The 13,064-nt window shown below is 39.7% G+C and overlaps 1 protein-coding gene across 1 annotated transcript in view; it reads right to left on the bottom strand.

Moving 5' to 3' along the window:
• Window positions 1-605: 605 nt before the first annotated feature.
• The window catches only part of lingo2 (leucine rich repeat and Ig domain containing 2), an 89,016-nt gene continuing 76,557 nt past the window's right edge, over window positions 606-13,064 (bottom strand). Inside the window, exon 2 of the mRNA XM_008280658.1 lies at window positions 606-2,967. Within this exon, the coding sequence (XP_008278880.1) occupies window positions 1,117-2,955 (1,839 nt within the window). The 5' untranslated portion in view covers window positions 2,956-2,967 and the 3' untranslated portion in view covers window positions 606-1,116. The remainder of the gene's footprint in view (window positions 2,968-13,064) is intronic.

Genomic DNA, 13,064 nt, shown 5'->3' on the forward strand with positions numbered 1-13,064 from the left:
CTCAATGGTACAAATACATCTTCATTTATTTCACATACATTTTTTTTTTTTTACTTTTACTTCTGAAGTTTTCACAATCTAAATGATTCAACAACAAAATGAAGAACTACCACAACAAAGTCCAAATTTCCTACTGGGGAAAATGATGCAAATGTCACTGTAGTAAAATTGACACATGTGGTTTGCCAACCAGCAAAGGTACAGTTAAAGGAATAAAAAGAGACAAAAATAGGACAAAAAGGTGGTTCATGTAGGTACTTTGACCAATACTGGGTCATCTTTATGATAATCCAAGTGGTATGTTAAATCCTGAACAGTGTTTAAGGACTGATTTTTGTTTTTGTAAAATTTTTAGTTTTTTTTTTTTTTTTTTATAAATAAAATCTTTTTTCCTTTTCTTTTTATTCATAAATAATATATATTCATTAATATTTAGGAGTCAATTGGGGGAGCAGGGACAGATCATCAGCCATAGAAGCCCTTCCTGAATCAATGGAAACTTCAAAAGTCTGAAGAATGTTCTTGCTGAACATGTGGGGTTATATCAATTTTGGCTAATGCATCCCATGAATATTGCTATGAAGAGTTCCTTTGAATGAATATGTACATACATGTACATAATGAAGCATTAGGTACACATATGCAAAGTATTGAACATAGGAAAGAATGGTCTGTTTCATTGATTTGTTCAGTGAATAAGCATGGCGCAAGACTAAACAAAGTAGGTTAATAGCGTAGATACAAATTTGTACTGTACATGGTTCAACTGAGTCTGTAGAGCCAACCCAAAACTGAAGGGTTCTTTTTAGGCATATAAATTTCAAAAAGCTGATAAATGACACCTATTCCCGTCCAGGTCCCCATGGTGGCAATTGTTTCCACTCCTCATCCGAGAAGTTGCCCGCTGGCAATTAAGTCCTACTACACTCTTCATATTTGAAACACAGTATCCAAGCATTATGTCAAGATCCAGTGATTTAAGGTACTGCTCATCATGTTGTGATGCCCCAAAGTTTTCTCTCCCTGCAACAGTGAGAAGTTCAGTCATCCTATTTTCAAAAAAATACATTGTACTTTGGGCAGTTCCACAGTCCAGTCTTGGATCTGTAAAAGAAGTCACATCATTTTCATGTTAAACCGACGAGGACCAGCTTGTCCTTCTGCAGAGTCAACGTTAGTGCCATTAGACTTTGACCGAGGCACGTACTCAACATCTATGTTGTTTTTATGTTTTCCTTTTCCTCTGCTCCAAACGAAAAGGAGCAGGAAGCAAAACAAGACCACTCCCAGGAACGTGAAGCAACCCATAGCTGTTGACACTAAAATAGTCTTAAGGTCCAGACCGAGGGTCACACCAGTCGTCCCATTGGCAGTGGTATTGCTAGGATCTGTGTAGTACTGGGTCCTGTTAGCATACAGCGATCCCAGACTTTTCACCGCCAAAGAAGTCATCAGGGTGGCATTCCCAGCAGTGTTGGAGGCAAGGCAAAGGTACACTCCGCTGTCTTGTATCTCTGCTGACTTGATCTCCAGTGTGCCATTGTTGTGGACCGTCACTCTACCATGGCTCCTACTTGTCAGCACTCGTCGACGTGGGGACAACCAAGACACAATGGGCCTTGGTGTTCCTTCTGCACTGCACCGCAACATCGCTTGTTGGCCCTCATCCACAGTAATTGTTTGTGTTTTATTTTCACGAATTTTTGGCTTGGTGCATGTGACATAGTAAGACAGGAGAGTCTCCTTAAACTCCTTAAAAGGCCGGCCACGAATTCCCTCAGGTGTGCTGCATTCTGGCTGCGAATCCCCGAAGAGGGAGTGCCCTTTCTGCAGGATCCACATAAGACGACAATCACACACTAAGGGGTTGTTGTCGATGAGCAGAACCGCCAGAGCTTCCGGAGACTGAAAAACACCCTTTTCCAGTGTGTCCAGTCGATTGTGAGAAACATTGAGGACTCTGAGACCCCGCAGGCCCTGGAAGGCATACGGTTCAATGGTGGTCAGTTGAGCTCCAACTAGGTGCAGCTCTCTCAGCCGAACCAGTTCCATCAACATGCCCCCTTCAACGTGCCTGATGCGGTTGTAGGACAGGTTGAGATGCGTCAGGTAGGGCAGGTGCTTCAGGGCTTGGTAAGGGAAGGAGGACAAGTTGGTGTTGGTTATAAACAGCGTCGTCAGGTTGAGGCCATGTAGCGTATTGGCTGGCACATGGTCTAGTGAAGGCCAATTATCAATTTCTAAATGCCGCAGCCGGAACAACTTCTTGAATGAGTATGGATGCAAAGTGCTAATGCTGAGGTATCGTAGATGGAGGCTGACCAGGTTGTGCAGGTGAGAAAGGGCCTCAGTGGGTACAACTGTAAGGTTGCACCTTTCCAAGGTTAGCATCTCCAGGCTTAAAAGTCCACTGAATGCACGGTGAGAAATGTAAACCAGATCATTGTCGCCCACTTCCAAAAACTTTAGATTGTGCAAGTCCTGGAACATATAATCCAGGAGAATGACGATTTTGTTGTCGCTTATATCCAGTCGGGTAAGATTTGCTAAGCCTGTGAAGACGCCCAGAGGAATGAGCTTGATACGATTGCTCTTCAGACTGAGTGAGTGCATGTTAAACAGGGCATTAAAAGCTCCAGGCTCAACATAGCTGATAACATTTCCACTGAGGTCAAGTTCCTCAAGCCCAGGAAAGGCAACAAAGTCATCGGGGTTGATCATTGTCAGCTTGTTCTTACTCAGGTCCAGGATCCTGGTTTCAGTTGGGATGCCATCTGGGATGGTGGGCATGCGCTTGCGGTGACAGACAACTGCCTTGCTCTGCGCTGAACACTCACAGCGCGAGGGACATCCAAAGGTAGAACCCACAAAGACAGCCATGAAGGCCAGTCCCAGGAATGGCTGCCAGCATGAGACGACCGTGTGCAGCATGACTTTGCTCATACAGTCGACCATTCTGTCACGGTTCTGCAAAACAGAAAAAGAAGAGAGAAAGAAAGAGCTTAGTCACACAGGGTGGAAGTCATGATAGCTGTGCTCCTGTAGAAACAAGTAATATTATAAATAATAATAAGGCATGACTCAGTCTACTCTGGAAAAAATAGCCTAAAACTGGCCACTTGCCATCCAGTTCTGATCTGGTCTTGTTCAAATACAGTAAAGTTTAACTGCTGGGGTCCACATTTTGGTTGGGCATCCCCACATGAATTAAAGAACTCTATTATTTTGTAGCTTTTGAATCCATCTGCTGTCTTTGCTTTCCTTTCATCCATGAGATGTTCATCCAGCCACAACAGTGCTGGTTAAAACGCATCCCTGGTGAGCACTGGCAGTTTTTTTTTTTCTCACTAAAATCAAATATACTTTTAAATGAATATAAAAAAACAAACAAAAACAAAAAAAAAAAAACAACTTTCACAGCACACTGTATGAGGTTAATTTATAAAAGAAGTGCTCTGGATGTATATAAGACAGCAACACATATCAGGGTGACTTGATGTGTTCTGGCATGTTTCATTTTTACTAGACTTGTTTTCTTTTTTCACACATATTTTCTTTCTCTCTGAAGATTAAATAATAACATTCAAAACTATCTTCACCCTATCTCTTCGAGGACACAACTCAGAAATAAGGTACACAGGCAGAATGAAAGAAATCAGTCCAGAAAACGAAAACAAAAAAAAAAAACCCCGAAGCTTGTCAGTTTATGCAGTTCATGGACAAGTGTGACCAAAATCAATCAACAAGTAAAAACTGTTGCAAGGAACCATTTAATGTTGGGACAATATTATGATTGTCAACACAAGCATTAAAACAGGAGCAGCAAAAGCCAATCAACAAATGTCTCATGTTGAATGTTTTTAATCCACTTTAGAAATTCATTCTAGCGGTAGGTAAACAGATCCAAACAATTTCTATTATAAAAAAAATAGAGTAAGCCAGAGAAATAAATTGAAACATTACATTAAAGCAGACACATATATCACATGTATATGTGTGTGTGTGTGTGTGTGTGTAGGCCATAGCCCCACTCATACACAGGCCTATGAAGGAAAAGCATCATACATATGTATACATTAAAGGTGGACCAGGTTATGCTTTAATGCAAATTATTACAGAGGCTGTTTGACTCCAGCTGACTCTTTCGAACCTATGTTTTGTGCAAATAAGAATAAAGTAGAGATATGAACTGATGCACTGCTTGCAACACGCAGACTGGGTGACAGGTTGCAATGATTGCAAACCATTCCTGCCTCATTTGGTGTGTCATGGGCTGTGCTAAATTTAAACGATGACAGGAGTAATCTGAATTTTTCCCCAGGCCCTTAATATGCTAACAGATTTTGGTGCAAAGATAATATGATGACATACCCATCCAAAAAAGAAACATTACATAAACCTAAGAAATCCATTCAAATGGGCAAAAATATAAAAATAAAACTAATAAATAAAAATAAAAATCTGCTTCTGATGGCCATGTACCAAGTGCTTATCTTGAGGGGCACAATTCAACATTTCTCTGACAGTTTCATAAACTTGCATTCATTTCTCTTGCTGTTACAAATGATCTAAAACCTGGATACAGTGCACCATGATGATGATAGATTTTCAACAGTATTTGTCTGTCAGTGGCTTATGTTTTATTTAATCACATCTATTGTCGCATACATTAATGGCACATTTGTGAATAATGTACTGATTTTTATAGATTTCTATGGCTGTATATTTAACTTTGCGTCTCTCGGGTTTACTATAAAGCTTAATGGGGTAAAATCATGTTTAACAGCTTTATAGATGTTTTGCAGGAAAAGACTAATCAATCAATAATGGTGCAGATATTTTTGTTCTACTATTCAATCTATTGTAAGCTTACCAAAATACAATCGTCATGTGCAATGGGCTGAAACAAAAACCCTTCATGCATTGCATGTGCGGAAGCATTCTGTAGATTACTTGACTGGCTAATATGTGTACAATAGTGAAGACATGTTACACTACACGTATGTGAGAGCGTGAGCAACTGAGAGAATGCAACTATTGATTTTGACGACCAGTGTAGGGGTGATGGTGTTTACATGATCTCGAAATTCACTTTGCGTGACTCTGGTGTCGAGTGCTAAGCACACGGTGCACACATGGTGGGAGAGGAAGAAATAGGTGGGAGGTTCATTGAAACAAGGCCCCGGAAAGCGAGTTGTTAGTACTTTGGATGTGTTGTGGTATCTGCTTTATACTGCGTGAAAAGCTTCTTTATCAGTTCATTAGATCCCGGCAGTCATCTGAACGCAACAGGACACACATGACATAAAATCTGCCATTATACATGGCCGTTTGGTCCTGCGTGTTCACATCATGCTCTGCAACATCCAGACGACAAAATGGTTTCTGGAGAAAGTGATTCTTCATTTGTCGAGCTATTGCTGCTCTATGATACTGCGAATGCCACAGCTGCTCCACCTCAGCCAGCCCTGAGAACTAAACGGTACAGACTGTGCACCCAAGACTTTTAGTCTGCCTAAGCACAATGTCCTGGCACAACCTATGTTCACTTCGAATAACTGGTTGAACTCAATGTCACATTTTCCATACTAAGGTGCCCCAGCATAAATGCTTAGTTTATGCTTAAAATGAATATGTCACTTATTTATTTATCTACCAGCCCGAAACACCTCAGTTCCATCACTAGTTCTACTGCACAGTGATAATCTTACCGACAGTAAAGCAAAGATTTTTAAAGAAGTCAAGGTGTTCTTCAGCGTCCAGCCTCAGATTGCACAAATAATTAGATCTGAATAACCAAACTGCACCTCAAACATACTGACAACTTTCTGCTAATAAACTGCCCCCATAACATTGCTGTCAACATCAGATATGAATAAGGCTGCATGAGAATATCAAGACAATCCCTGCAACAGAGGACAGCACACACCAGCTTCACACACACACACACACACTGCTCCCCCTCATACACACACTTGTAACTACTCAGACGACACTCACAAGCTTTTCTCATCATATTTTTGCCCGACACGCAACCTTGCAATCCATTTTAATAGTTAATTAAACTTGAGCATATTCCTGCAGAAGCAGTCGTCAGTTAACAATCAGTTTTTGCCTCCTCTCAGTCAACATGTGAGGCACATTGGCCACTCTAAAAAACTGATGGACTGTATGGGCCAGTAATGTTACACGGAGGTAGAAACATTTTTGTTTCTTTCCTGAAGGCTTCTGTGTCCATCTTTAGCTGAACGATTGTTTTTTTTGTTTTTACTGTATTTCTCAAACCTGAATGCTTCAAGCAAAATTGGGAGATGGGGTGCATTTTTTAAAGCAAATATCTATTTGTCTGCCCCAATATATGATGTATATATAGAAAATACATTTTATTGTTCCTCCTTATATGAACCCTGTCAATGGATCTGTCTGTTGTTATTTTACACTTCTTTTCAAAGTATTTCCATTTGTTGAGGACACTCCCCTCACAATTGCACGTTTGGTTGCATCCACGAGGCAACAGTGAACATGATGCCAAAACTTTGTAGGTTCTGGGTGCTGCCAGTGCCAATCTCTATTTATTTAGAGCATTATGTCCACATATGTCCTTTCCTCAAACTAATGCAACCAATGTAAACTTAATGTTAAGCATCCAGATAAGCTGGTTGACATTGAACACACAGGATGCATACAGCCAGTGGATGTATTAAAGGCAGTCGAGCTACTTTTTACAGAAAGCAAAGCTTTTCATAATGTTCCTAAACAAAGATTGGTGTCTTATGAAAACTGCACGGTTCAAAACTGTCTGTTTGTGTGTCTTTAGTTGGCAGAGATGTGTGCACAGAGCTCTGCAACATCACAGATCAATTTTCATGTGATTGCTTGTTTTACTTTATTACACTTTTTTCAAAATATAGTACGTCTTATGGATGCACCATGGCACATCAACAGTGGTATTTTCTGAGGCTATCAGGTGTTTCAGGTCTCTCAGCATCACACTGCATTTACACATCCTCACCCAGGCCACCCACCTGAGGGAGATCAAGCCCCAGCTCTTGTCCAGGTGGCGCTACGCCACCCACAGGTATCTATTACACATTTCAACTCACTGACATGAATAATCTCTGGATGCTGTCAAGAATTTTTTATTAAGACAAGCCTGTCATTAGACCCAGAATTACATTTCAGCATTTTAATTGTGTCAGGGAACTTTTTTGGTTGCACAAATAAACCTGGGTCACCTCTAATGTCTGACTGAAGATTACAAGCTTGGCCTGTGGAAAACTGCAAAGAGTGAGGCAAGACTAGGGCTTCATGTTACACATTAGGAATATAAAGAGACAGAATAATTTGGATTTGTTACAGTCTGCAAGTTGGTTATTGACAATTTATGGTCCAAGAATCATCTGTTTATAGTTCAAAGTTGATATAATATTGTGTTTTTCAGATGAAATAAATGGAGAGTTTTACAGCCCAACAGGACCTTATCTGTTACGACCACTATGTCATGAAGCAGGCATGGAAACACCACGCATACGTTGCTGATATCAATGCTGTTAATACACTTGCTGTCAGATGTATGTTTAAAACATTTTCTGGCCCTATGATTTAAAAATCTGAATTTTTAAATAGTTTTTGCTACTGTGGCCCACTAATATTACCGAGCAATATTTTTACGAATTACGTTTGAACTAAGACACATGGTAGCTTCCTAAACACCCACGGTTAAAGCTGCCCTCCGTTTTGTGAACTTAATAAGAAAAACATGAAAAGTGACTTTGTTGCTTGTTTGTAGATGTATTTAAACAGTACAGTTCCTACAATTCTGAAGTTTTGCCTGTGGTAGAAATACAACATTCAGCACAATAGTTCCTTAACAAGGTCAACATATTACTTTAACACAGTGTTCAAACATGTGGTGGTATGCATGGCAACGCGGACAGACACGCACACATGTCTGCACAATTGATTTGTTTTGGTTTCTTGTGTTTCTGCAGATTCTTCCCACATAACAGCCACCTTACTTACACACTGTCCCCATGAATTACAGCACCTTATGATTTAATGGTTTACTAAGAGGGTGTCTAATCAGGATAATGATTGGATTTCTTTGCAACAGTGTGTAATCAGAGTAAAGAGTGAACCTGTGACATGACCCCCACACTTGTGCACTCCCGAATGAGAAGACCAAAATGCAAATGCATCATCAGTTGCATCCAGCGAAGTGTGTCCTGTACAGGAGCAAATGCTGCATAGAATTAGGTGCATGCCCTGGAGCAACATCCATAAATAAATTTCCAGCTATCTACTCATAGGTTTCCATGTATAAATCTGCTCCTCACTTCTGGGCACAGTGCTGACATTTCTCATTTCCTTATAATTTCTTTGACAGTTTGAGTGGGACCAACATGTAGTGAAAGAGTCTTGTGTTTTCTGCTGTTTCGCATTAACTGACTGTGTGCCGTTTATGCCTCTTTATTAGAGGCATAAACGGCAAACGTGTTTTTTTCTTTTTTTACACTCAATTTTCAATAGTTACAGAAAAAAAAAATCAATTTCCTACAATAGAAACACCATTAAAATAATTCAACAATGTTATGAACACGCTTTGGTGTAGCTTACATTTGAGGGAACATTTGTGATTCCTACAGACTCAATGAGCAGTGTACCGTGGCAGGAAAAATATAGATTGTTAGCTAAAATATAAGAAGTAGGCTTTTTTTAAGAGCTATTATGCATCAAATGGAAACTGGCCTATGTTCACCGTTTAAATGAAATCTTGCACATGCAGCCATCTCTTGCATAAAACAGCCTCAGTCAACAACAAGCTTTTTTGAAATTTCTTAAAAACGACTCGGGGGGGAAAAAAAAAAAAAAAACAACAAGAAAAAAAAAACTGACCTCGGGTATCTTTCCATTTTTCAATCACTATCATTTTATTTCAATATTCTGGAAACTTGCAGTGACATTCGGTAACAGTCCAATGGCAGAAATCCTGCAATGGACTGCGAGATAAGAATGCACAGAGAAGGTGTTTCTATAATGTGGCCCCTGACCCACATTAGTGCAGGGTTGGATCCTGAGAGGGTGATGATAACAGCTAATGGTGTCTGACTCAGCATAAATCTGCGAACAGCCATTTTGCAGAGGTGCTGAGGTCGTCTGCGCAATACCATCATCCAAAGCATATGTACACAAGTGGCCCGACGTGAAAACTTACGTAACATTTTTTTTTCTGGCTATTAAATCAGGATTTACTTCTCTACTATAACACAAATATGACAACATATTTGTCCTTGCCTGATATTTTATTTATTTTTTTTGTACAGTTTTTCTGGCTATTAAATCAGGATTTACTTCTCTACTATAACACAAATATGACAACATATTTGTCCTTGCCTGATATTTTATTTATTTTTTTTGTACAGTTTTTTTTCATTCCCATCACAAACTAATTTCCATATGAATCGCTGAAAACATGTGGGCCACTTCCATCCCATGTTGATGCTCTTTACTTTTCAACACAGCCTGAGGCTAACTACTGAGAGGATGAGTAAGGATGACGTCTGTCTTTGTCAGAATCGCAACACACGGTCCTGCATGCGCTGTCACTCATAAATCCGCTTCCTATAAGATGCTTTGTGTTTATATGGCTTATATTTTTTCACCTTTCGCTGCACTATTGTACAATTCTATGTCGTTTGTCAGACAAATATAGCTTGGTGTAGCTCTGAACTCTTGACTTAGGGTCCAGGTAAGTGAATGCTACAAGAGGTTTTATCACAAAGGAATCTAAAGGTGAGAGTGTAGCTACTGTATACAGCGCATTGAAATGCACCTCAGGCAGTCGACTGATATCTTCTATGGGTCATCGCTGAATTTTTATCTCTGTATTTTCTTGTGGCACGCTCTTACAATGACTCTTTCATTGTGCTCATGCCTGTTTTTTTTGTTTTTTTTAACCTTTTCATGTACATTACCCTGTAGTATTTTTTCTTGCTGTTTTTCGCATGTCCACACTGACAACATGGACCAAGTGACGGGGAAACCGTGCAGCCGGCAAATTTGAACCGTACAAAATAAGGCAATAATGTTTCAGCTGAAAGGGAGGTAAATCTTTATGCTGTCATGTTTCACCAGAGCTAATGTAGTGCATCACGGTAGCTTTAAAACTAATGGTTTAAAATTAATATTTCAGTATAAAAGTTAGAATATTCCCTTTGTTTAATTAGGACGGTGAGTTCATAATTAAACTCAGGAATTTAATTTATTAATTCATGAATTCTCTTCTATGGAAAAATTCAAAATAAAGACTTCCAGTTTAGCTGTTTTGTTCGATGTCACACATATTAATATAAGCACGGTGACTTTAGATATACTATCTACAGACTGAACATGTGGTCCCGAGCAGAACCTTCTGAGCCGAGCAGATCGAAGCGCCACAGATGCATAGCAGCTGATTTTTTTTTAATTGCAGCTAATTGAGTCAAGCAATCATGGGTCAGTTTGCTCATCAGTGTCTCTCCCCCCAGCGGGCAGAGTGGACACCCACCGTCCATGTTTGATTTCAAATTATTTACCAACTAATTAGCCCCTGAGCTCCAACATGGAGTGAATTTAATTATGCAAAATGATAAATTAAATCACTCAATGGTAGATCTCAACATACAGGAGCTTGGCTTGTTAGGCTACATTACGATCTTGGAAAAGGAAGAAAATGACTTAATATAATATGTCGTAAACGCATTAAGCAGGCTTTGAGAAAACACAGTTAAGCCGTATATAGCGTACTTGTACTCTTTAATTTAAAATAATGTGTTTTGAATACGGGCTGTATGGGCATTAAACCTGCTCATTTGTTACAGGATTATATAAGCTGTCGGCTCAAGTGAAAACATGAAAATCAAAAGTTGGCATAATACGTTTTTCATGCACGAGCAATGACACTGGAAGTCACTGGTCGACTTTGGAGCCACTCCATTCTGTTTACGCTTAGTTTCTTAAGCCATAATCCTGCCAAACTATTGGTTGTAAACATTTTGTTTCGGCATTTATCTGAGCGGTACGTTTGCACACCCTGTATGCTCACAAGGCACTTCTTATTTTAACCAAGTAGTTTAAGGATTTAGATAACAACTTGGCCTCTGTGCAATCAACCAATAAAAAGCCACTTGTGAAATTGGCCTGCCTCTATCTCCTCTGGAAAGGTTTTCAGACTGTGTTTGATGTGGCCCCCAGGCACTAATCATCGAACATAATGTGATTCCTCTTCACACAGAAAAGCCTCCCTCTGTTTATGGTGGATGGTGGGAGACAGTTGCTTTCTTTACCCAGCAATTATCAACACCCCTTAAAAAGCATAATCAAAGCGTCAAATTTTGATATTTTGACTCGGAAGACATCTCCGGAGGAAGAGCCACTACGGAAGGCGCGGAAAAAGGGAGGAAAATTAACTCTGAGAGCTCAAGCAAAGATGCAGAGGAATGGGGAATAAAGCAATAATGAAAGCAACATTATGTGTAATCATGCAGGGAGAGAATACGCAACATACTGGGTGCAGCAGTTATACAGCAAGCTCTCTTGTACATTAGCATCTGACATGGCTGCCCTCGCGTCAGCGGGTCCAGCTCATCCTAATGTAATTGGTTATAATGAGGAGTGCATATGAAAGAAGACTCTTTCAGATAGTGGAGGGGAAAAAAAAAAACAAGGCTGAAAAAAATTCATAAACACAATATTACTCAAATCTATTTAAGTGAGATAAAACCACGTCACCATTTTGACATATGCATGTCCCTCTGCATAGTTAATGCAAGAGAGTATCGCTTTTTCCCAGTGGTCACAGTCTCTGAATACAAAAATGGTTCATTCTTGCCTTTTGAAAAGAGCGCAGGAAATGAAAAAGCACACTGTTTGATGTCTTAATTTCCCAGATAACTACAAAATAACAGCACAACCTCATAAGGGTCATTGTAAGGGAAAGTTATTAAATCATCATTTTATTTTAATGAGGCTTATATCTTATAATGATGCTACCCTGAAGGAAAGATGTTATTAACTCGCAGGTTAGTTCACAGTCAGAGTGTGCAATTAACCCACCTTTTCAAAAGAGCATCGGCGAGTAATCAAATGGGATCATAATGAGAGGGAAGAGACTGCTATGCTCTTTGGCTTATCCATTATTGAGAGGATCTTTGTAAAGGGCAGCGAGGCTTTAAGGTGAGCCTGCCAACATGCAAAAAGACACTGTACTCCCTTAATAAACCACCGTCAATCTGACTTCTCATGCAACAGAATGCCTCCACAGGATGTGACCTGGATACCATTAAACAACTCTGCCTCCTTCAGTTTTGCCAAACACAAATAATTAAGGGGAGAAAGCAGCGGTACGTCTAATGGCAGAAGGAACAGAATAAGAAAAACAAACAAACAAAAAAAAAAACCTTAAACAGTAGCAGCGGCAGCAGCAGCAGCCTTGTTGATTTTTAATGCATGCAAATGGCAGTGAAAAATCTAAAAACCCTTGTTCATAATTGTTCCCTTTTCATAACAATTTTCATAAATTGGATATAGCGTGACAAAATGTAGAATTCATTAGCAAACGCACTGCAAGAGCAACATGATCAGAGTCACATGATTGGGAGTTTTGGGACCTAGAGCCCTTAACAGTGAGGATCAACAGCCTTGGGGCAATAAGAGGCTTCCATGCACAAATTACTCTTCTGCTTGGCTTGCGGAGCGAAGTCAAAGCTCAATTAATCCGTGTTAATTAGAGATAAACTTGGTAGATTGAGTCAGTTGCTTTTTTTTTCCGTGTCTGATAACCCTTGGTTTGGGAAAGAGTCAAAACGGCCGCATCAAACAGTCGGATCTCGATTCATCCCACAGGAAAAGCCTCTCAGAGATGAGAGCTAATCCTATGTTTAAAAGCTATTAAAATTCAAAACTTTGGAGACAAGAGCTCGTGAAAAAGGTAACAAAACTTGGTAATTAAATGTGGGAGGATAAAAATAAAACAGTGACAATATGAGAGGGCTTAATAAGGTCTGGGGAACAGAGCATTGTCATTT

Source organism: Stegastes partitus, unplaced genomic scaffold (genome assembly GCF_000690725.1).
Source record: "Stegastes partitus isolate 25-593 unplaced genomic scaffold, Stegastes_partitus-1.0.2 Scaffold205, whole genome shotgun sequence".
In the NCBI taxonomy this organism is placed as follows: Eukaryota; Metazoa; Chordata; class Actinopteri; family Pomacentridae; genus Stegastes; species Stegastes partitus.